At 45.3% G+C, this 23752-nt stretch overlaps 1 protein-coding gene across 1 annotated transcript; it reads right to left on the bottom strand.

Moving 5' to 3' along the window:
- Positions 1 to 21413: 21413 nt before the first annotated feature.
- On the bottom strand, positions 21414 to 23392 carry LOC130112032 (uncharacterized protein K02A2.6-like; the record flags this gene model as incomplete). Its single annotated transcript, XM_056279338.1, has 3 exons — positions 21414 to 21434; positions 22275 to 22516; positions 22666 to 23392. Coding segments are annotated over 3 exons (990 nt in total), but the record flags the coding sequence as incomplete, so codon positions are not given.
- Between the last annotated feature and the right edge of the window lie 360 nt (positions 23393 to 23752).

The following is a 23752-nucleotide window of genomic DNA, read 5'->3' on the forward strand; positions in this document are numbered from 1 at the left end:
GGCTTTGTTTTTGATGTCAACGTTCTGCGATACACTGGGCTGTACTTACTGTCAAGTACTGTTGGAAAGTGCCGAAAACTCTTGTTTTCCATAATAGACAGGGGAAAGTTGCAATCAATAATCAAGACAGACAGTATTGCATTGGTGATAGCTCTATGCTGTGGATGACTCATGCTGTAATGCCCTACACGACGGTCCAGGAATTTTGAGATTGAAGGCTGTTGTGGTTCATTTATGATGCTTTTGTTCATCTGGTATTCTTCAAATCTGTAACAGGTAAGCATATGAAACAGATGTCAGAAAATCCCTTATAGCCACACATGAATTGTATTTGAAACTACTCTTTACTCACATATCAATCGTAACATTGTGTTAATATTCATTTTGTGTTAATATGAATTGTGTACTGTATTAGTGTGTGTGTTGTAACATTACATTTATAAAATCAATTTCATTGTCATTGTACGCTATATTAATACTATTTTCACTGCTTTACCTTGCCATCAAACAGCCCTTTCCGTCAGGAAACTGAAGTTATATGCTTGTTAATTCACTTTCTCCAGCACACCAGATTCCATTGACAAAAACAGCAATTTTACCTCGCGTCACACAGAAATTGCTGGTCTACTGCTACCTCAATCATTAAGTTTATTTGTGCTATTTTATGTCTTCGGTGATAGTTCAGCTTAGTTATGATTTACCGAAATTACATAAACGACCTCAATGAGCAGCAGTAAACAAGCGACTCCCGTGTGCTGCAAAGTAAAATGGCTATTTTTGTCAATGGAATCTGGTGTGCTGGAGAGAGTAAGATATACTTCGCTTTCCTGTCGGAAAAACTCGTCTGGCAGCAAGCTAAAATGGTAACGTACACATATTCTTAACATAGAGTACATTTAAACTGACCTTGACTTGATTAGGTTTGCTTATGTTTTACTGCTGACAGCAGTCTACTGTGTGTGTGTGTGTGTGTGTGTGTGTGTGTGTGTGTGTGATACACTGACTAAGCAGTTTATACAATCCCGCTTCAAACATCCCAAACTGTCCTGTTACAATATAATAAGTATGAGTAAGGGAATGAACCCGCAGTGGATGCAGATTACCGTGTTTGCAAGGTTACGTTAACAGTGAGTTGACACTCATTGATTTAACTATACAGCTAGCAATTACGTTACTTAGCCGATAAGCTAGTGTTAGCTTTCATTCAAAACTTACCGTTCTTTGTGCAACTTCAAATGTCGAGCGAAGTTCCAAGTTGTGGCGTCTCTGTCCCTAATCTTCGACCCGCATATTTTACATACTGCAATTCGTTTTTTGTTGACCACCTCGTAATTTTTATACCCAAACGAAACTATCTTTGGTATCATTTTGCCAACTGGCGCGTTGTTATCTGTTATTCTTCATTGGTTGTCCTGTAATTTGATTGGTTGGATGCTGTCGGCTCAAAACAACGTGGATCTAATTTGGTTGGATGTCGTGCCGACAGCGCGCCATCTCTCTCTCTCTCTCACACACACACACACACACACACACACACACACACACACACACACACACACGCACGCACGCACGCACGCACGCACACACACACACACACACGCAGATGCACACGTGTATGTACAAAGAGAGATAGAGCGGTCCATGTCAACATACTTTTTAATCTTTGGGTTTGGGGGAAGTAGCAAGTCTTTTCAAGTAAAAGGGTCAAGTCCAAGTGAAGTCACGAGTTACTGATGTTAAAGTCCAAGTCGAGTTGCAAGTCTCTTTACATTTTGTCAAGTCGAGTCTAAAGTCATCAAATTCATGACTCGAGTCTGACTCGAGTCCAAGTCATGTGACTCGAGTCCACACCTCTGCTATGTAGTGCCTCCTCGTGGCAAAACACGGTAACTGGGTACACATTGGACCCTGGCTGTAGGACAAGGGACTCGGAGGAGGTCTGGCCCCTAGACATGCGGCACAGGCTCACCGGTGTGTAGATATTCCCTGATGCCCACGAACCAGCCCCCAGCTATGGGTTAAATAGTGCCACTGCCTAGTGGATACCTTAGGAGAGGAATAGGCTACGGGAGTAAATCCCTACAGAAAATCAACGTCTACATTGTTGTTGATTTTGTTTTTCTTGCCCTCTAGTATCTGTTTAAGTCGGAGAGTACTGCTGGCATTGTGTGTGGTTGCCACTTCTCTCTCTCGTAGCCCCCCTTCCCGTCCACCCCTTTATGTCTGTGTTATGTTTATTTGTTGTCTTGTTTCACCACCGTATATTGTAAAGTGACGTTGAGTGTTAGAAAAGCGTTTTATAAGTTTGATTTACTATAATCATTATTTACGAAAACATTCAGCTGTATCAATGAGATAGACATGACACGTTGTGCCATTTGAGTGCCTGTGCATGACTACCGCAGTGGTGTGCATGCATTGTGTTGTAGTAGACAGTTGTAACTTTTCTCTCTGCCACCGCCAAACCACCTTGACCAGAGATGGCGGGAAACAGCTCAGAGGAAGAGGTGGGTCAACCGATTGTGTCAAATATCCTCTAGCTAGAGTTCAAATCACAGGTGAGATGTGTACATAAAAACAACCATATTTACCATCATTATCAGTATTGTACAACAGTTGGTCGGTCATTTCTGACTGAAACATTGTTGCATGTGTTCCTCAATTTCTAACATTAAGTGTTCAACTTCAGCTGCAAATATTAGCTATCGAGTTTGCATATGTTCAGACAAGTACTTGACCCAGCTGTGTAGGTGTCAGCTGCTGCTGAAACTTTATTCACATTTACATATTATAATTTTGATAATTGTCTTAATCGGGGTGGCATGTGGTGCAATGGTTAGTGCAGTCACCTCACAGCAAGAAGGTGCTGGGTTCAAGCTCCGGGGTAGTCCAACCTTGGGGGTCGTCCCGGGTCATCCTCTATATGGAGTTCTCCCTGTGTGTGTGGGTTTCCTCTGGTTTCCTCCCACAGTCCAAAAAACATGTAGGTCAGGTGAATCGGCTGTGCTAAATTGTCCTTAGGTGTGAATGTGTGTGTGTGTCAGCCCTGTGATGGCCTGGCAGCCTGTACAGGGTGTCGCCCCGCCTGCCTCCATATGACTGCTGGGATAGGCTCCAGCACCCCCGTGACCCTGAGAGCAGGATAAGCAGTTTGGATAATGGATGGATGGATGTCTGAATTGGGGTTCATGTTTCTTCACCACCCTATAGGGTTTTGGGTTTACCAACTGTCATAAAAAAAATAAAAAATCTGTGGGAAACTGTTACATTGCAGTGATATGATCCATAATTGCATTGTTAAAATATTTCTCATTTAAACATATAATAACCACACAGTAAAAAAAAAAGTAGGTAGATTTATGAGTCCTTTATCTAATGCATACACCATATTGTGCTTGGTGAGAAAGTTTGGCAATACTACTTTTACACTGGTGTTGGCACCTATGACACATGCATGCACACACACACACACAATCACACACAGTCACACTCATACACACCACCTTACTGTAACATGTTCCTCTACTACTGCTCTCATGTCCTCCTGGGCCATTCATCGTTGGTTTTTGTCAGTATTGAAGTAAGATTTTTGTTAGATGCCAAGTCTAACTGAGTGGATGCTACTTTTCCTTCAGCCTTAAGTGTGTGTCGGGAGGTGTTAGGAGATCTGTGAAAAATGACAAATTATAGTAACTGTGGGTTATCTGTGTGAAATTGCAAAAAAAAAAAACAACCCTTTTTCATCTTCAAATTTGAGCTGCATATTTGCCTTCCATTTTGTTCATTTTGTCACCACACCTACTGAACACACACCATGAAGGTGTTACTGAATCCACTGGAGGTTAACATACTGGTAAATTTAGACCATACATTTTCCTAATTAGTTCCTGTTATGTCCGCTGTCACAAATCATAGCTCTCACTTCTGAACCACACTAATCCTTAGTTGGGTTTACAAAGGCCATTGAGGATCTATCGTTACATAGATATCTCTTTATATTTCACCTCTTGGCCAAATTATACACAGTTATGGAATAAATTTCCAATGCTATACAGATGATACTCAGCTGTATGTGCTTATAAGGGCTGATGATTGTACTCAAATGACTGAGTTAGAGGCCTGCTTGGCTGCTGTTAAACATCCAGCTTTTAAATTCAGACAAAACTGAGAAGCTGGTTGTAGGCCCTGCTAGACAGACACCAATTTGATCAAGTACCAGTAACACTTGACAATTCGATGATTTCACAAAGTGTGGCAGCCAAAAATCTTGGTGTTATGTTTGATCTAAGCCCATCCTTTGATAAGCACATTAAATCAATCACCAAGACTGCCTTTTTGCACTTATGTAACAGCTAAAATTTGGTCTTTCCTTTCGATAACTGACGCAGAGACTCTTAATATGTGCATTTGTTTCATCTAGAGTTGATTACAGTAATGTTGTGTTTTCAGGTCTGCCACATGCTAGTGCTAAAAGTCTTCAGATGGTTCAAAATGCTGCAGCTAGAATCCTAAATAAAACTAGAAATTCTGACCATATTACACACATTTTTGCCTCCCTTCATTAGCTTCCTATCCATGTTCGATCAGAGTTCAAGGTGCTTCTGCTGACTTATAAAATCCTAAATGGACTTGCCCCATCATACCTGTCTGGTCTCCTTAAACCGTGTATTCCATCTTGAGCTCTCCACTCTCAAAATACAGGGCTCCTGTGTGTACCCAAAGTTAAAAAGAAGTCAGCGGGTGGCGGAGACTTTTCCTACCAGGCCCTGTTCTTGTGGAATAACCTGCCTGCTGCCATCAGACAATCAGTCCATTGAGTAATTTAAATCTGAATTTAAAACGCATCTTTTTGTCTCATTGTACAATTAGTTGCCTTTAAATTGATTAATTCACGACCTGTACTGCATGGCAGGTCAATTTCTATCTCAGTGAACTTACCAAGTACTGTTCTGCTGATGAAATTATAGAGTATAATTATTGATTATTGCAACCGATCTCTTTTCGCTCACATTTCTTTTCTCTCTCTGAATGAAGTCTTCTCCTTTCTCTTCCCCCATGTATATGAATGGTGCGATGTGTCTCCCCCATGTGCACATATAGTTTGTCCTCCTCCCAGGTCTTCATAATAATAATAATAATAATAATAACAATCATTGCATTTATATAGTACTTTCTAGACACCCAAAGCGCTATATAAATGTAATGATCTTGGTGATGGTGGTCGGCACATGGACACTGCTTGGCATCCTCCTCATCACATTCTTTATATATCTTATAAATTCGGATAATGTTGTTATCCCGTTCCAGTGTTGTATTCCTTTCTCTCTCCAATCTGTGGTTAAGTGTTTTTTTTCTTGTCTCTTCTCTCACGTATGTGAATGGTGTGATGTGAGTCTCCCCTGTGTGCATGTGTAGTCTGTCCCCTGTCAGGTCTACATGGTTCCGGTGGCATTTGGACACACCTTGGCATCTTCCTCATTATACTCTTCATATATTTTATAATTCCATTGTAATTCTGTTATCCTCTTTCAGTGTTGTATTCTGTAAATTGTGTTTTATTCTGTAAACACAACAGCCATTGCATGTCTATCCATCTTGGGAGAGCGCTCCCTACTCTGTTGCTCTCCCTGAGGATTGTTCCTATTTTTTCTCCCTGTTAAAAGATTTTTTAGGGAGTTGTTCCTTATCGGATATGAGGGTCTAAAGACAGGATGTTTCATTGCTATAAAGCCCCCTGAGGCAAATATGTAATTTGTGATACTGTAAAATTGACTTGACTAGTTTTTTATTGTCACCTTATCAAAGGAAGTTCGAATGAGAGTTTCAAGATGCCAGCCTTGGCCAGAAGGAATTATTGGGAAAATATTTCTCCTGACTTGACCAGCAAGCTTGTTGCCAGAAAAAAAAAAAATCTTATGGGAGGGCATCCAGTTACAATCCCCTTTCTCTTGCTCATGATACTCATATTTGATTGATCTACAGTTGATTCTCAGACCAATAATGCCAGAAATTCCAGAAAGAAAGTTGTTGAATTTTACTTTTTTTTTTGTGTGTGTGTACTGACCCATCAGCTTTAGTGTACAGTAGTTCAGCCAGAAAACCAATGAAATGCCTTTGGGATTCTTTATCTCCTGCAGGGAAGTGTTGATTTGTATATTACTCAGATGCTCCATTGGTAAACTTTGGGCAATGATGCAGGACTTACTTTCAATGCATAGCAGCAAAATCATCCTAAACTGCTTATGTATCCATGACACCCTTTACCAACCTCCATTGATTTGCTGTCTTACCCAGTACAGAAATACTGGATTCCCCTCATACAACTTATGAGGCTGCACTTGAACTGAATTTGCTCAAGCAGTCTCATCCACCTCCTGGATCATTTCCCCTACTTGTACTTAGTTTTGGATCCTTTTGGGGCCATCAATGAAGTACTTGAGACTCACTCCCCTTATGCATCCCTGTAGGTGCTGCACAGGTCATAGTATCCTCTAAAAAACAATTCAGCCATTCACTGCAGCTCTGTATTTTTGTAGTTAATCGGCAAACCTCATGGAATTTGCAGTGATGACCGCTTGTTTCAATTCTCTGCCCCAACTTCTGTGTCTTTTCACCCATACAAGCTCCTTCCTCAGGATGCCATGAATTGGTGTGATTCTCATAAAAAAATCATTAGCTGTAAAGGATCTTCACCATCTGCCACACACAGGTGAAGCAGCTAGTCCTTGACCAGTGTTCAAGTACCAACAATTGTCCACAATTGTGCCTCTTGATCCAGTGAGCTTGAAACAATCCATTATGTTTGTGGTAGTTCTGGTGAGCCTGCATTTGTGGTATCCCTGCAATGCTAAGGATAAAATATTTGTAGGTTATTCTGTAAAATAAGATAAGCAACTTTTTTTTCCAAGAAAAGCTATAGGAAGACACACTTCCATTTTAAGTCAGTTCACTGTTATACTTGTCAGATATAAGGGCTCATAACATTGAATCAATGCATCAGTGTAACAAATCACTTCTCTCGTGTCAGGTTGTAGAAGGATTTCTTTCTTAGTATCTTTTCTTTCTTTTTAAGATATTTCTTGTCTCAAATGATGTGAATACATACCATCTTTCCATTGCAATCAGCCTCTCTAAACACCCATTAAACAGGTTTTAGGAAAAGGAAGTGATCCTTCTCATGGAAATTGAGAAAAGATGAGGTGAAACTGCTGAGAGACTGAATGAGGTAGAGAATGAGGCAGGTAGAGAAGGGGAAAAAGGAGAGCGAGAGCAGATGTGTTTGCCTCTGATAAGATAAAATTCCAATCAAGTAACAGGCCAAAGATCCACATGTTTTCATTGTCACACTGATAGGCAGCCTACTATGACACCTCATAATGAATCAGACATATCTCATGTTTAAATATATACATTATTGGGGGGGGGGGCAAGGGAAAACAAGGTTTTGGAGATTAACAGTTGCCTGTGATTTGGTTGTCTGAAAAGACGGCGGAAGAATACCAGTCTTCTCTGCATTTGATGCCTCTCATTACATCCTAACATGGCTGTCGAACTCCAGGAGGAATGGCTCTCCATCATCTTGAGTCCATTGTAAGTCAAATTAGAGATCACAAAATAAATCAGCTCACGGCCAAAATCTGCACTGCCTCTTCTCTGCATACTGAGGGGAAAGAGGTTAGAGGACGATGGGTAGGGGTTTGAAGTGGGATCAGGAGTTGCTTGATAGAGGTAATAAGAATATGGCTTACTTGATGTTTTGTAGATTCACCTAGTGTGTCCACAACTGTGAATGAGAAACAAATTCACAGGGAGGAAATGCAGTTCCTCCAGTTTTGAATGGACACTGCGGTGATAAAGATTGCAGTAAACACAAAAAAGTATCGTAGTATGAATGCTCTTGTGCTTGCTACTGACACAGTAGAATTTTATTAGCAGGTTAATAGATTCATGGTTTTTGGAGTTAGCGAAGAGTCTGACTGTGACAACTGAATATGACTAGATCAATGCACATCTCCTCACTCACAGATGAGAGGTTGTATGTCTCCTGTTTAATGTGGGTGGAAAATGCTTGTCACAGCAGTATTGTTGCTCTCACTGTACTGATTTTTGTACGTTTGGTTGAGGGCATGATCACAGCTTATAATGATGTGATCAGAGGTATTGTGGGAACTCTCATACATGGAGTTGAAATGAAAATCAAACTGTCTGGCTTGGCAGTTACATAGAACTTTCTGGTACACTGCAGATAAGGACATAATGCAGAAACAGCTTGGATTGCCCTCAGATCCTCATTCTGCAAAGGCATTCAGCCCAGAAAGGGTGTATGAAGACTTACCACTCACTAACCACCTTTCTGTCCTGTATCCCTGTAGGATGTGGAGAATACAAAAACTTTGTTGTTCTAAATGCTAGATTATTCTATTTCCAGATTATACTAATGCACAACCGCAAAGTATGGAGAGTACTAAAACGTCTGTTATAAACGTAAACCAGCAGGAAGTAAATGTTCTTTCTTTTTTTAAGACATAATTTTTAAGTTTTTAAGTAAAAATATAAGCAAACACATTTTTCCCAAATAAGGCTGCATTATTTTCCAGTAAACTTGTAACCAAACAATTCACGGGGGCAATATTTGAAATTAAAGCTAAAATTCTAATGTCAACAGGTGTTGAAATGTCTTTCTGTACTCTTTAAAATGGCAAATACAAATGTGATTTAGAAAATAAATGTGTGGAAATTGCAGGAAAGTAGAGATGGACAATGTCTCTCTTTGATTACACGAATGTGTGTATCATTTATTCATCCGTACAAAATCACCATCATCAACAACAACATGGTGTTACCCCAATCTCTACTCCTCGCTCCGCCCTCTCGACCCAGAAACCCTTTCTTAAAGGACTCACATTTACCAGTTATGGTGTATTGTGTCCATATAGTCCGCTACATGTCCCCCCAGAATTCACCATAATAAAAAAATAAAAAAATCAACGTTGAGGGGGGCAGATGGCCTGGCCAGAACAGCTTCGCCGAACAGGTGCAGAGGACGGGGTGCCTACAGAAGGTGCCTTAAGGACCCTGCGTTGGCGTGAGGGTAGGGTGGGTGGTGGAGGAACCTTAGGGGCCTTGTTGGGGGGTGGGGGCAGGGTAGGAGGGTGCCCCCGCTGTGGGGGCTAGGCAAGTCCAACACGTGGGTCCAAGTCCAGGTGAGCCGGTTTGAGGTGATCTACTGAAATGCGCTCTGGCTTGTTGCTGACTTCCACAACAAAGTGCTTGTTTCTGGTCTCCAGGACATGGAACAGCCCATCGTAGGGAGGCTGCAGGGGTCCATGGTGGGCATCGTGGTGGATGAAAACATTCTGCCATCTTCAGACTTGCGGGGATGTGAGACTGTGGGAGGCCGTTTTGCGAAGTGGGTACCAGTGCAAAAGCTCTGGCGTTATCCAGGGGCGTGTTCCGTTGATGGACTGCAGACCAGGGAACTCTGGTGTTGGGGACAAAATCCCCTGGGATCCACAGTGGCTGTCCATAAACCAGTTCAGTGGACGAGGACTGGAGGTCTTCCTTAGGGGCGGTCCTAAGGCCCAGCATGACCCACGGGAGCCTGTTGACCTAGCTGCTATTTTTGAGGCTGGCCTGAAGAGCGGCCTTCATAGAGCGATGAAACCGCTTGCACAATCTATTGGCCTGTGGGTGGTACGTGGTGGTGCAGTGGATTTTCACCCCTATGCTCTCTGCGATTGCGTTCCAGAGTTCAGGTGCAAACTGTGAGCCCCGGTCCAAGGAGAGGTCAGATGGGGTGCCAAACCGGGCAACCCAGGTCCCGATGAACACCCGGGCTATGTCGGTGGACATCGTCGATGACAGTGGGACAGCTTCTGGCCATCGAGTGGTCCTGTCCACCAGGATGAGGAGGTAAATAAAACCATGGGAGGGGGGCAGGGGGCCCTCTAGGTCCATGTTTACATGGTCGAACCTCCTTTTGGGTACCAGGAGCTGTGCCAGGGGGGCTCTGGTGTGGCGGTGCACTTTAGAGTGCTTACACTCTACGCAGGTGTCAGCCCAGTCTCTCATGTCTTTTTTGAGCCTGTGCCAGACGAACTTGGCTGCCACAAGTCTTTGAGACGGCTTTTTGCCAGGGTGGGAGAGGCCATGGACAGCGTCAAAAACATGCTGCCTCCAGCCAGTTGGAATGACGGGCCGGAGCTGACCCATGGAGACCTCGCACAGGAGTGTGGTGCCAGCGTCGTTGAAAGCCACATCCTCTAACTTCAGCCCTGTGACAGCTGTCCTGAAAGCCTGCACGTCTGGGTCAGTGCAGCTGCCATGCAGGCATAGTCAAGACCCAAGTGGATGGCCCCCACAATGGCCCAGGAGAGGCAGTCAGCGATGAGGTTGGTTTTGCCAGCAACATGCTGTACGTCCGTGGTGAATTCCGAGATGTAGGAGAGCTGTCATTGCTGGCGAGCAGACAATGGCTCAGCCACCTTGGCCATGGCGAATGTCAGTGGTTTGCAGTCCACAAATGCCGTGAACTGGCGGGCCTCCAGCAGGGAACGGAAGTGTCGAACAGAGAGGTAGAGAGTGAGGAGCTCCCGATCAAAGGTGCTATACTTCCGTTCACTGGGGCGTAACTGTGGGCTGAAGAAGGCGAGTGGCTGCCAAGTGCCATTCACCCACTGCTCGTGCACCGCCCCAAACTGCGTAGTCTGAAGCGTCTGTAGTAATGGCAATTGAAGCCTTAGGTGACGGGTGCGCCAGCATTGTTGTGTCAGCCGGATCAGCCTTAGTGTCCACAAATGCCTTGTCCCTCTCCGCAAACCAATCCACAGTGTGTTTTGTGGCCTTGTGTCTCAGGATCTCATACAGGGGTCACATGACTTGAACAGCTCGGAGGATAAAGCAGTGGTAAAAGTTCACCATGCTGAGGAACTCCTGTAGGAACTTGACTGTGAGCAGTCGCGGTAACTTCATGATGGCGTCCAACTTTGATGGGAGGGGTACTGCCCCGTCTTTGGTGACTTGTTGTCCGAGGAAGTCGATGGTTGTCAGCCCAAACTGGCACTTGGCTGGATTGATGATCAGCCAGTGCTGGCTGAGCCGCTCGAAAAGAGTCCATCGGAGGGACAGTGTTCCGCTTTGGAGGTGCTGGTGATGAGGATGTCATCTAGATAGACGAAAACAAAAGGCAGGTCCCGTAGCACCGAATCCATGAGGTGCTGGAATGTCTGCGCAGCGTTCTTGAGGCCGAACGGCATGCGCAGGAACTTGGAACCCGTTTATACTGTATCTCAACAGTGAACACATCATGAATTATCAAAATAAAGAAAATGAAAAAAAACAACTTATAATTTAGTCCTCGGGCACAGACATGACTGTCAATGATGGCATGTGACAGTTACAAAACATGTGACAATGTGGTCAAGTAAATGTCTCTTCCAAAACTATATGAATGAGAAAGGGAATCAATGGCAAGGCATAGCGTTTCAATGTCCTCTGCGTTCAATGGACATTCCATTTCTGGCACGGTAACACCTGGGATGGCAGAGTTACCATGGGATAGCCCTGAGCTCTCCCAATCAATATCCTCGATTTGGATTCCATAAAACCAAGAGAAAATGGTATTATTAGTATGTAGATTGAGAATCGTATTTAGAAGCAGGGCAACAACATCATTAGCATTATTACTCAACTGCCACATTCTCCTCGGACGTCTTTGGCTCTCTGATGGGGTGCTGCAGCATCCCGAGCTCCCACAGCTGGTTCGGGGAAAGGGAGCCCTCTGTTGTGATGGGATGATCATTCCAGCCAGCAGAAAACCTGCTCAAATCAGCCTTGAGTCTAGGGAGGAAGGTGTACTGAACACAGAAGAGATGAAGATCATCCGAGATGTTGAGGGATCCATCTTCCTCCAGGCTGTGTATAGTACACGTGCATAACGGCGGTCCAAACATCCCTCCATAGGCGATCGATTCTACATTTCAGAGATACAGACAAAACTTCCCCATGGGTCAATCATACATATCAGTTTGATATGTAATGACATGTACAAGACCTGATCTAAGTTGGGTTATAAGCAAGCTGTCACAATACATATCACAGCCAAAAGAACCACACTTGGTAACAGCCAAACATGCCGACATTAGATGTCATTTCATACGATCGATTTGCACTTACTGATGGGAAAATAACTATTGAATATTGTCCAACAGCAGATATGGTTGCAGATCTCATGACCAAGCCTGTAACGAAGTTCAAGATTGAAAACACTGTAAGATATATGTTTGGGATATAAATATTTTGTGACTGATGTGTACAGTATAGAGCAAGTGGGGGTTTTACAATATTGGCTAAACCAAGGTTATGTGTAAGTGCTCTTATACTGATGTCACCACTAGAGTACGCTGTTGTGTTGACCTGTGGTCTATAAAAGAGCATGCGCAAAATAAAGAAACAATTCCGGTTACAGCAACACCGATGAAGTGCACGCGTGATTTTTCTCCGTGAAATGAGTCTAGTTGAGCCGGTATTCCTGCCTTCAGAGATGACAACGTCAACACACAGTATCCACCGTGTTTCGCAGTTGGTCGGCTGAGAGGGGGACGACCTGGGTCAGGATCTTAATCACTTCCTCTTTGATGCTTTCCCCCTCTCTCTCGGTGACGCCGTTCAGCCGTAACGACCATCTCCGCTTGTACCTTGCGTGCTCCACACATGCATTCTGTTTCTGTAGAGAAACCACTTGTTTCTTCAGCTTGACCACGTCTTCAGTTACACCTTTCAAAGTGTAACCCAGGTGTAAAACCCGGTTTAACTATTATATAAGTTGAACAGAACTGATAATAAATATTTCAATTTTCACATTAAGAAAATGCACAGAGTGACATGTAAATGGAGATAAACAAGGTGCATTGAGGACATGTACAAACAACTTGAATCTTAAAAGGAAATCATTGTCTAATTAGTTTCTTTCTAATGACTGAATATGCCATATTTGGAAATCCGACTGCACTTGAAGGCAGCGTCTCAAGTTAACCGGTGCTACGCCAAACAGAGGACACGTAGCCATTCAGCAGCCAATTAGATGTCACGTCAGTCTATTGTTGGGAAGGAAGTCTGCGCGTGATGGTTTCCACTTCCTTTTGTTTCGAGCCGAGCAGCGAGAAGGCACGCGCGCAGGGAGCAGAATCATTAAGCAATTGATTTCATAAAGATCTTGAGAATAACTCAGCTAAACCAACTATCGTCTACAGTTTGGCGCTGTATTGAGTTCAACCCAAGAGGAGTCTTGTCGTCGATTTGGTGTTGGAACCAAACGTTAACCACATCGGTGAGATGAGCTATCCCTTCCACTGTTTACCTATGCTGCAATCGCTGGCTGCTAATGCCTTGCTACGAAATGCTAACGGCTAGCGTTAATGCTTACACAGGCCGCAGACGGACCCCGTTGAGAGTCCCAGCCTCGACATCGCTCGGTATTGGAGCATTTGCGAATTGGTGAGATATCCTTCGGCTGTTGACATGCTAGTTGCTGCTGTTAACCAGTATAGTGCTGTGGGGAAATTGTTATATTCAATCTCCATTACGATGAACTGCACTTGCATTTGGTTATCGTCACGCTATTAAATGTTTAGTGCATGTATCTGCAGTTAGCCATTTTATCCCGCAGAGGGCACAGTGTACATGATATTTACCGTCTGGCTTCAGTGACAGCCATTGTGTGCCAATGATGGATGATTAAAGGGAAATGCTTTGACGCTTAAAGAACAAGTCTTAGTGTAAAATGGTGAATTTTACTTAGAGGCAAAAAAACGGAAATGTATTTATGTATGGCGTTATTAATCATTTACTTCATATGTTACATATTTGTGTTTAGTTCTTACTGAAATATAGTTAAGCTGAAGTAGTTTAATTCCAATCTCATGTTTATTTGTATTGTGTGAAAATATGCCAAGCATATATTTTGTTTGAACAAAATAATTCTACAGCAATTTAATCTGAGAATTTGGAAATTGAACTAGAGTAATTTTCATACTAGAAATTGCATTCAGCAATCTTCAATTGATATTATAATCTAGTATAATGTTGTACAACAAAAGAGAAACATAAGATAAATACAGAAAGGAGATTAGTCATGAAATAAATCAGAGATTATAAGCCTGTTTTAAATGCAGGTCAGGTCTTTTATTGAGGGAGAAAATCTGTGAAGAAGATCCCAGTAGATTGCGAGCCACCCAGTTTGATTCCAGAACCAGAATTCCCTGCCACTGAACAGCAGACGGACTATTTGCCATACGGTAGGATCGTACCAGTTACCTGGATTGGTACCAACGCGAACACGTTCAAAAAGCGTGCACTCCAAAGATACTTTCTGACACCAATGTAGCGAATTCGGGGGGCAACTGCAGGAACCGCCGCAGCCGGGAAGCGAACCCGTATCGTGGGATGTGCGCGGACGCGCTTCCCGAAGGAGGGCGGTAGTGTAACGATCACGGATGAATCGGATCGGTAGCCCTTGTATAAGGGGTTGGACCCTTTAGTCGAGCGGTTAGCGATGTCTCCCGCGGTGCGGGAGATAGGGGTTCGCGTCCCAGCTGCAGTGGTTCCTGCTGTAGCCCCCCCGAATCTTGCAGACGTGTGTTGTGTAGTCGGTTCATTCATTGTTCATGCATTGCAATACCACCACGCCACCAGAGGGCGCAGTAGCCTAATCATTGTTGCTGAGTGTAGTACGGTGCTGAGGGTGATGAAGAAGTGAGATAAAACGAAAGGAGTTGAAAACGTACGGTGCTCGTCTCTTGCCTCGTTATTATTTTACAGCTATACTAATGTGATAAAGTCTAGTATAGGACAAATTGGCGACGAGAAATGGCGACTGCAGCTGTGCCCTTACCTGCTTTATTTCTGCCGTGTGCCGGACAACCTACAATTCCGTTCGACATGTGGGCTAGGATGTTCGAGAACCATCTGCTAGCCATTGATGCGGATGGTGATGACTGGCCAGACACGAGGTTACGTGCACTTCTTTTACATTGTCTGGGTACAGAGGACCAGCGTGTGTTTTATACACTTGCAAATGCAGGTAGGACTTACAAAGAAGCAATGATGGCACTGCGTGCACATTTCAACCCAGCCATAAATGTTGTGGTGGAACGTCATAAGTTCCGACAGAGAATACAGAGACCGCAGGAGCCATTACAGAGTACGTTGCCGCGCTGCGCGAGCTTGCCACAACATGTGGGTTTGACAACAATAGAGACGAAATGATACGTGACCAGATCATCGAGCATATCCATTGTGCAAAGATACGCGAGAGACTGCTAGGACAAGCAGATGCAAATTTGACACTTGAAAAAACACTCCAGATTGCATGCCAGGCGGAAGCTGCCATCGGGTATGCGCGCACGCTATGTTCAGAGTCCCAGGTTCCCGTGCAAGCTGTAACGGCGAAGCCTAAACGTCCATTCAAAAATAAAGGGAAATACAACCGCTCTGCAGAGCCTGCAAACGCCACTCCAAGACAGGACAGATGCTGTTTTAGGTGTGGGTCGTCTACTCATCTTGCAAATGCTCCAGACTGCCCTGCCCTGAAAATGACTTGTCGGAAATGCAATAAAGTAGGTCATTTTGCCAAAGTTTGTAAATCTTCTGAAAGGTCAGGTGAAAATTCTACCAAAAAAGTAGGTGAAGTTGTTGTGCAAGTGCTGGGAATTAACGCAACCCAACCAGCTCAGAAAATATCATGTGAAGTGACTATTAATGCCAAGTCAACTTCTTGCCCAGTAGAGCGAGTGGTGGATACGGGCGCCGCTGTGTCCATCATTCCTGAACCCGTCTACAGGGAGCATTTCAGCAATATGCCCCTGACAGAACCAGAGGTTAAGTTAGTGTCATATACAAAGTCAGACATCCCAGTAATAGGCTGTCTATCAGCTACAGTGCAGCACGAAGATACTACAGTTCCGGCTACACTATACATTGTGAAAAAGACAGGTACCGCTGTCTTGGGGATGGACTTATTCAGGGCACTGAGACTTTCTATAGTAAATAATATTATGCTCTCAACTGCAGCTCCAGTGACAGAGGTTAAAACTGGACCAGTGAAACTGGGCTTAGCCAAGGGTTTTGTCCACCGTGTTAAAGTGAAGGAGGGCAATGAAGCAGTACAGCCCGTCCAACAGAAGCTGAGGAGACTTCCCCTCTCTGTGAGACAAGCTGTCTCCACAGAACTTGAGAGACTGTTAGAAATGGACGTGATAGAGAAGATTGATGCATCCCCATGGGTTTCACCCATCGTGGTCACGCGACGGAAGAACGGTGCGGTGAGACTGTGCGTGGACTTACGTGAGCCTAACAAGGCTATAGTGATGGACAGTTACCCACTTCCACACATGGATGACTTGTTCTCCGAGATGAGCGGTGCTACTGTATATTCTTCCATAGATCTCGCAAACGCATATCATCAAGTCCTTTTAGCGCCAGAAAGCCGGGACTTAACCGCATTCATAACGCACGACGGACTTTTCAGGTTCAAACGGGTCCCGTACGGGCTGTGTTCCGCCCCAAGTGCGTTCTCCAAGATGATGTCGCTCGTACTTAAAGGCCTCAAGGGGGTCCAGTACTACTTGGACGATGTCATAGTGTATGGCAAGGTCAAGGAGGACCATGACTGCAACCTGCAGGAGGTGCTCGCCGCTATCAAGGGCGCCGGCCTCCAGCTAAACGAGGAAAAATGCCAGTTTAAGCGGTCCAGCCTGCGGTTCCTTGGGCACACGATCTCTGCCCAGGGCCTGCAGCCACTCACCGAGCACGTCAGAGCCATTACAGAGGCTCCAGTGCCAAGTGATACTACAACACTTCGCTCATTTCTAGGGCTCACGGCGTGGTACCAGAAGTTCGTAAACAACTACGCATCGCTCGTGGAGCCTATGCGAGCATGTCTGCGTGAGGACACATTTCAGTGGACTTCAGCAGCTCAGGAGAGCTTCGAGGCAGTGAAGGACCGTATTGTAAACAGCCCAGCGCTGTCCGTCTTTGACCCCAGCCTCCCCACCCACGTGTCTACGGACGCATCCGATTATGGCTTGGGGGCCGTACTGACACAACTACACCCGGATGGGACAGAACGTACAGTTGCATGTGCCTCACGCACACTTAACCCCGCTGAACGCAAGTACTCCATTGTTGAAAAGGAGGCGTTGGCCTGCGTGTGGGCTGCTGAAAAATGGAGGACCTTCTTATGGGGCACTAGGTTTACACTACGCACGGACCACCAGCCTTTGACCACACTACTTGTAACAAAAGGCCTGGGCCGCGCAGGGATGCGTATTGCGCGTTGGTCTGCGAGACTACTGTGCTTTACATACGATGTGGAGTACCGTCCTGGCTCACAAAACCAGGCGGCCGACTGCTTTTCCCGGTTGCCCCTCCCTGCAGACGAGGATACAGAGCCAGTGACCGAACCGGAGCTTGTTGCTCTGTTGGACACAGAACTGAAAGCTCTTTCAGTAAAAGACTTTACGGAGGCATGTGAGGCGTGCCCTGAGCTCACAGCTCTTAGAGCACAGATAAACAGGGGCTGGCCTAAGACAGCTAAGTCCCTACCAGACGAGCTCAAACCATACTTCGCCACGAGAAATGAACTGTCAATACAGGATGTGATTATTTACAGGGGGCCTCACCGACGACTTGTGCCAGTTGCCCTACGGAAGCAGCTGGTGGACTTGGCACACGAGACACACCAAGGGGTGGTCCGCACCAAACAGAGGCTGCGGGACTTATACTGGTGGCCCGGTATGGACACGTGTGTGAAGGAGACTATCCGCTCATGTGGATCGTGCCAGATGAATGATAAAAGTGCCAAGACGCATTCTGCTCCTCTCCAGCCCATCCCACTCCCGGATGCCCCATGGCAGAAAGTGGGGATAGACATAGTGGGACCGTTCGAGTCAGCTACTTGGGACTGTTGCTTTGCTGTGACGCTGACTGACTACTACACAAAGTGGCCAGAGGTCGCTTTCACTTCAACTATCACTACCGCTGCAATCACTATCTTCCTGTCTGCTGTGTTCTCCCGGTTTGGAAATCCTATCGAACTGGTGAGTGACAATGGAACACAATTCACCTCTACCGAGTTGGCAGACTACCTTGCAGCGAGAGACATTAAACACAGTAGAGTGTCTCTTTACTATCCACAAGCGAATGGAGCCGTGGAGCGCTGGAACCGCGTTCTCAAAGAAACACTACTCTCTGCCGAGCAGGAGAGAAGGCCATGGAAGCCATACGTACAGGATTTCTTGTCCACCTACCGTGCTACCCCACATGGCACCACAGGGGTGTCACCGTATGAACTCATGTACAACCGACTGATGCGCACCAAAGTGAACATTGGCCCTGCACGAAAACCTGACCCACTGTCGGAGGAACAACTACGCAGTCGGGTTGCTGCCAAACAGGAGGCATCGAAAACCTAGACTGACAAGAAAAGGGGAGCACGTGTGCCTAAGATCAAAGAGGGAAGCATAGTCAGAGTGAGGAAACCTTTCCATGTGAAAAAGGGACCGTCTTAAGTTTCAGAGACCTACCCGAGTGATACGCAAAGTTGGTTCGAGTGCTTATGTGCTAGAGGATGTGCGTACATGGAACGCTGCCCACCTCTCTCTGGTCCCTGAAAGCGGAACAAACAGGGAATCCGATCCAGAGACAGTTGACAACCCTGCTCCAGTGCCAGAGTCGGCCCGACAACCTGAGCCGCCCCAACAACCAGTTGGCACTGGGGTCATGGACAGACCTGTGAGAGTAAGAAAGGAGCCTACTTGGCTGAAGGACTATGAACACTAGTTAGTCCAATGGACGGTGAGAAATGAAGAGAGAATAAGTGGATGTGAAAATGTGAAAAAAAATACTGTTGATACTAAAATGTGAAAAAAAACAATGCTGTGACTAAGAAAAAAAATGTTTGTTTTGCACTGATTTTGATTGATACCAGGTTACTGTGATTTTAGTGCCTTGTGATTGAAAGTGCCTATGTTACACTGATTAACATTTTTGGGATTACAGGTTCAAGATTTTCTGCTATATTTTATTTACAGTAATATTACAGTGGAACTGTGGTTGATGGTTATTGTGGTTGATGGTTATTATAACATTTCTATTGTGGGAAGTTGTGTTGATGCTGATAGCACTTGAGTTATTGTACTACTGATGTCTGTGACATGGGACATAGTATTTTCATGTACGGGTAAGCTTCTTAAGAGAGGGGGAATATGTTGTGTAGTCGGTTCATTCATAGTTCATGCATTGCAATACCTCCACGCCACCAGAGGGCGCAGTAGCCTAATGATTGTTGCTGAGTGTAGTACGGTGCTGAGGGTGATGAAGAAGTGAGATAAAACGAAAGGAGTTGAAAACGTACGGTGCTCGTCTCTTGCCTCGTTATTATTTTACAGCAATACTAATGTGATAAAGTCTAGTATAGGACAACGTGTATTATCCAAGAGTGGGTTATAAAAGCTTTCGTATTTACGTCAACAAATTCTTTGATTTTGATGACCGCTTCTCCTTCAACTGCCGCTCAAAGCTTTGGAAATGTTTACTTTGGTCATCAAATTTACGAGTAAGGTTCTGAATGGCGTTGAAAAGGGCACTGTTGGCGATTTCTTCCCCCTGAACAGAAGATTGCTTCATTTTCTTCGGTTTCGGGCTTTTCAGCGGGGTATGTTGTCTATCAAGTTGTCTCTTGTTCCATCATAGCGTTATCCACACTGACACACGCTAGCTGGTGAGCGGCCAACGAGTAGCCGTGATCTTTGCTAGTGTTGAACATAATGTGCAGTCTCACATATACAGCCAGTCAGCCACTGTATTATTTACTGCGCTATAAGCAACTATTTTGGTCCTTGCGGGTATCCATATGTGTGTGTGTGTGTGTATGACTTCTGCGCATGTGCAATAAAGTTCTCTTCCTGCCCCACCAAGTACGACTGGACGTCTGTTTGCTCCTGCAGTCTAACTCTACAAAAGTATATTAACATAACAACAAGTATGTAGCTAGACATCCGTGACATAAATATGAACAGTCCAACAGGTTATGGGCCCAGTGCCATGTCTAGTCAGCGATTTAATAGACTTTTGTTCGACGGCGACGAGAGAGGATACGAGTTATGGGAAACTCGCTTCCTAGCCCACATGGAGTTGAGAGGACTCAGCGAGACTCTACTGAACGTGCCAGTTATCGCTGCGGGCGAAAATGCTGTCCAGTGGAGAGAAGCAGACGTCAAGAAAAACAGAGAAGCGTACGCGGAGCTGGTGCAAGTTTTAGACAACAAGAGCTTGTCACTAATTATGCGGGATGCAGCAGCCGACGGTAGGGCGGCATTGAAGATACTTCGGCAACATTACGCGGGCGAAGGGAAACCGCGCGTGGTGAGTTTATATTGTGAACTCTCAGCTCTTCGCATGGAAAGCAACGAGACCGTCACGGAGTATATTGTTCGTGCAGAGACAATATTCTCGTCGTTGAAAGGAGCCGACGAGAACATAAGTGACGGGTTGCAAGGTAGCTCTGTTGGTCTACTAATGATTATCATTCAGCTAAGCAATTAGTATCAGTATACTACACTCCTCCCCCTTAAACTATGAAGTTCCTCTAATAACATTTTATCACTCTAAACATGCTGATATGGCAAATTACTTTCAACATCTTTTACTTGGTCATTACTGGTTACACAACCCACTTCGACCCACATTTGCCCATTTACATATCAGTCTCAGGAACTCTTTCACATTTTTTTCTGAACAGGAGTCGAACAATTTAGTCTCTCAGGAACTCTTATTCAGGAACTCGGCTGATCTTACAGAGACAGTCGTTTTGGAGGTGCCCTCTCTCTCTGAGGGTACCGGCGCTCAACCACCTCAGGGGAAGTGGATGCTCGGTGAGGAGGCGACACGGCCTTGCCCACTGAACCTCGTAAGGGTGTTGCAAGCTTTTCCGGAGCCTTGGTCGAACAGCAGATGGTCAATGTGGACTGAACGTCGGTTCACTCCATTCCACACCAGGTAGGTGACTGGTCCGAGTCTCTTTTCCACTGTCCCTTTCGTCCACCTCTCCTTTCCTCCACGGAAGTTTCGGATCTGTACTGAGTCCCCCTCTGACAGATGTCTCAGCTTCGAGGCGGGTTGGTCATGATAGTTCTTCTGCTTTTGTTGTTTGGCCCCCACCACTCGAGCGAGGTCTGGCTTCAGCAGGCTGAACCTGGTCCTAGGCTGACGTTTGAGGAACAGTTCTGCTGGTGTGCAACCTGTAACACTGTGTGGTGTGGTCCTGTATGACAACAGGAAGTTGGCGAGCCTGTGTTTCACTGTAATAGTGACGTTTTGTTTCTTCTCATCGAGCAGCTGTTTCAGAAGTGACGCTTTCACTGTCTGGACTGCTCTCCCTGCGGCACCATTAGAAGCAGGATAGTAAGCTGGCACCAAGGTCTGCTTAATGCCGTTGCTTTTCAGGAATGTTTTGTACTCCAGCGAGGTGAATTGTGGACCGTTGTCCGAGACGATCTCCTCAGGAAGACCGTAGGACGAAAAGATGCTCTGCAGCACTTCGATCGTTTTGGCGGCGGTAGTTGTTGCCATTGGGATCACCTCAAGCCATTTTGAATGACTGTCTACTAACACTAGGAAGTGTTGCTGATCCTTCTCTGCAAAGTCAATATGTAGCCTCTGCCACACTCTCGTAGGCCACTGCCAGCAGTGTAGTGGTGCTACTGCTGGTAGTTTCCTCACACTCTGACAAGCATCACATTGCTGCACTGCACGTTCGATATCACTGTCCAACTGAGGCCACCATAAATAGCCCCTCGCCAAACTTTTCATCCTGCACCCTCCGGGGTGCCCTTGGTGTAGGTCGTACAGTAGTCGTTCTCTGTGTGCTGGTGGGATGATAATTCGAATTCCCCACAGAATGCATCCTTGTTCCACAGACAGTTCATTCCTTCGGTTGAAGTACGGTTTCAGCGTGTCATCATTGATGTAACTCGGCCATCCAGACCGGGTCAGTTCCAGTACCTTGCATAGGACTGGGTCCTTGAGAGTGCTCTGTGCAATCTCTGTAGCCTGCACGGGTGGCTCATCTACTAATGAGAAATAAAAGATGCTGTTCTCCTCCGCTGTGTTGTCCTTTTCTTTCCCCGGCAGTCTAGATAACGCATCCGCATTTGCATTGTCCGCTGACGTTCTGTACTCTATACTGTAGTCATTTCTGACTTGGGTCCTAAGATCGCAAGGAGGGGTTTGTGGTCAGTTATTAAACTGAATTTGCGGCCATAGAGATATTTATGAAATTTGGTCACGCCAAATATTATGGCCAACGCCTCCTTCTCTATCTGACTATATTTACTCTCTGCCTCTGTCAACATACGTGACGCAAAGGCGATTGGTTTCTCGTCCCCATTTTCCATTATGTGCGACATTACCGCACCTATCCCATAAGGGGATGCGTCACAAGCTAATCTCAGTGGTTTCTGCGTGTCGTAGTGTACTACTACTGAGCTTTTCACTAACTGTTCTTTGGCAGCCTTGAATGCTGCTGCACTCTCTGGTGTCCATTTCCATTCGACTTCCTTCTTCAGGTCGACAGATCTTTCATGAAAAGGCCATAATAGTTTAACAGTCCTAGGAATGACCGTAGCTCTGTGACGTTTGTGGGCTGGGGTGCATTTACGATGGCGGCAATCTTTGTCTCAGTGGGGTGAAGTCCCTCTTTATCTATCAGATGCCCCAGGTACTCTACTTTCTCCTGCATGAAGTCACATTTTGCTCTTTTCACTCTTACCCCGTAGCTCTCCAATCGGCTCAAAACCTCATCTAGGTTCCTCAGGTGCTCCTCTCTTGTTCTGCCTGTGACTAGTATGTCATCGAGGAAGCAGGTCACATGCTCTAAGCCTAGTAGTATCTGGTCCATCACATTCTGGAACATAGAAGGTGCACTCGACACTCCATATGAAAGTCTGTGATAAACATACAGTCCTTTGTGGGTATTTATTGTTAAATACTTCTCTGAGTCCTTCTCTAACTCAAGCTGTTGGTAGGCATGTGAGAGATCTAATTTGCTAAAGAGAGTGCCCCCGGCCAGTGTGGCGAAGAGATCCTCGGCGTTCGGTAGTGGATAGGTCTCCTCTTCCACACTCTGATTAACCGTGACTTTATAGTCTCCACAGATACGAATTGACTTGTCTAATTTGGGTACAACTACTATCGGGGCAGCCCACTGACTATGGTCTATCTTTGAGATAATACCAGCTTTTTCCAGCCTATCTAGCTCTTTTTCAACTGCGTCTTTTAGTGCGTATGGCACTGGTCTTGCCTTTCTGAAGACAGGTTTTATATCTGGCTTCACTTTGATATTTGCCTTAAATTCGCGAATAGTGCCAGGCTCCTCAGCAAATACTGCTTTGTGTCTCTGTAACACTGCCTCTACATCTGTTATCACTGCCCCCTGCTGGTGTAACTGAGAATATGCTTGCCCAGTCTAGTTTAAAATTGGCCAGCCAGTTACGGCCAAGGAGGGCTGGTCTGTCACCTTTCACAATCACAAGAGGTAAATCTCCACTCTGGTTGTCATATTTCGCATTGACAGTCACTTGGCCCATCAAGGGAATGTTCTCACCGGAAAAGGTTGACAGACGCACTTTACTTTCTTTCAGTGGCAGGTGTGAGAGATGTTCCTTGTACACTATCTCAGATACCAGGGTTACAGCAG

The sequence above is a fragment of the Lampris incognitus genome, chromosome 4, assembly GCF_029633865.1.
Source record: "Lampris incognitus isolate fLamInc1 chromosome 4, fLamInc1.hap2, whole genome shotgun sequence".
Taxonomy (NCBI): domain Eukaryota; kingdom Metazoa; phylum Chordata; class Actinopteri; order Lampriformes; family Lampridae; genus Lampris; species Lampris incognitus.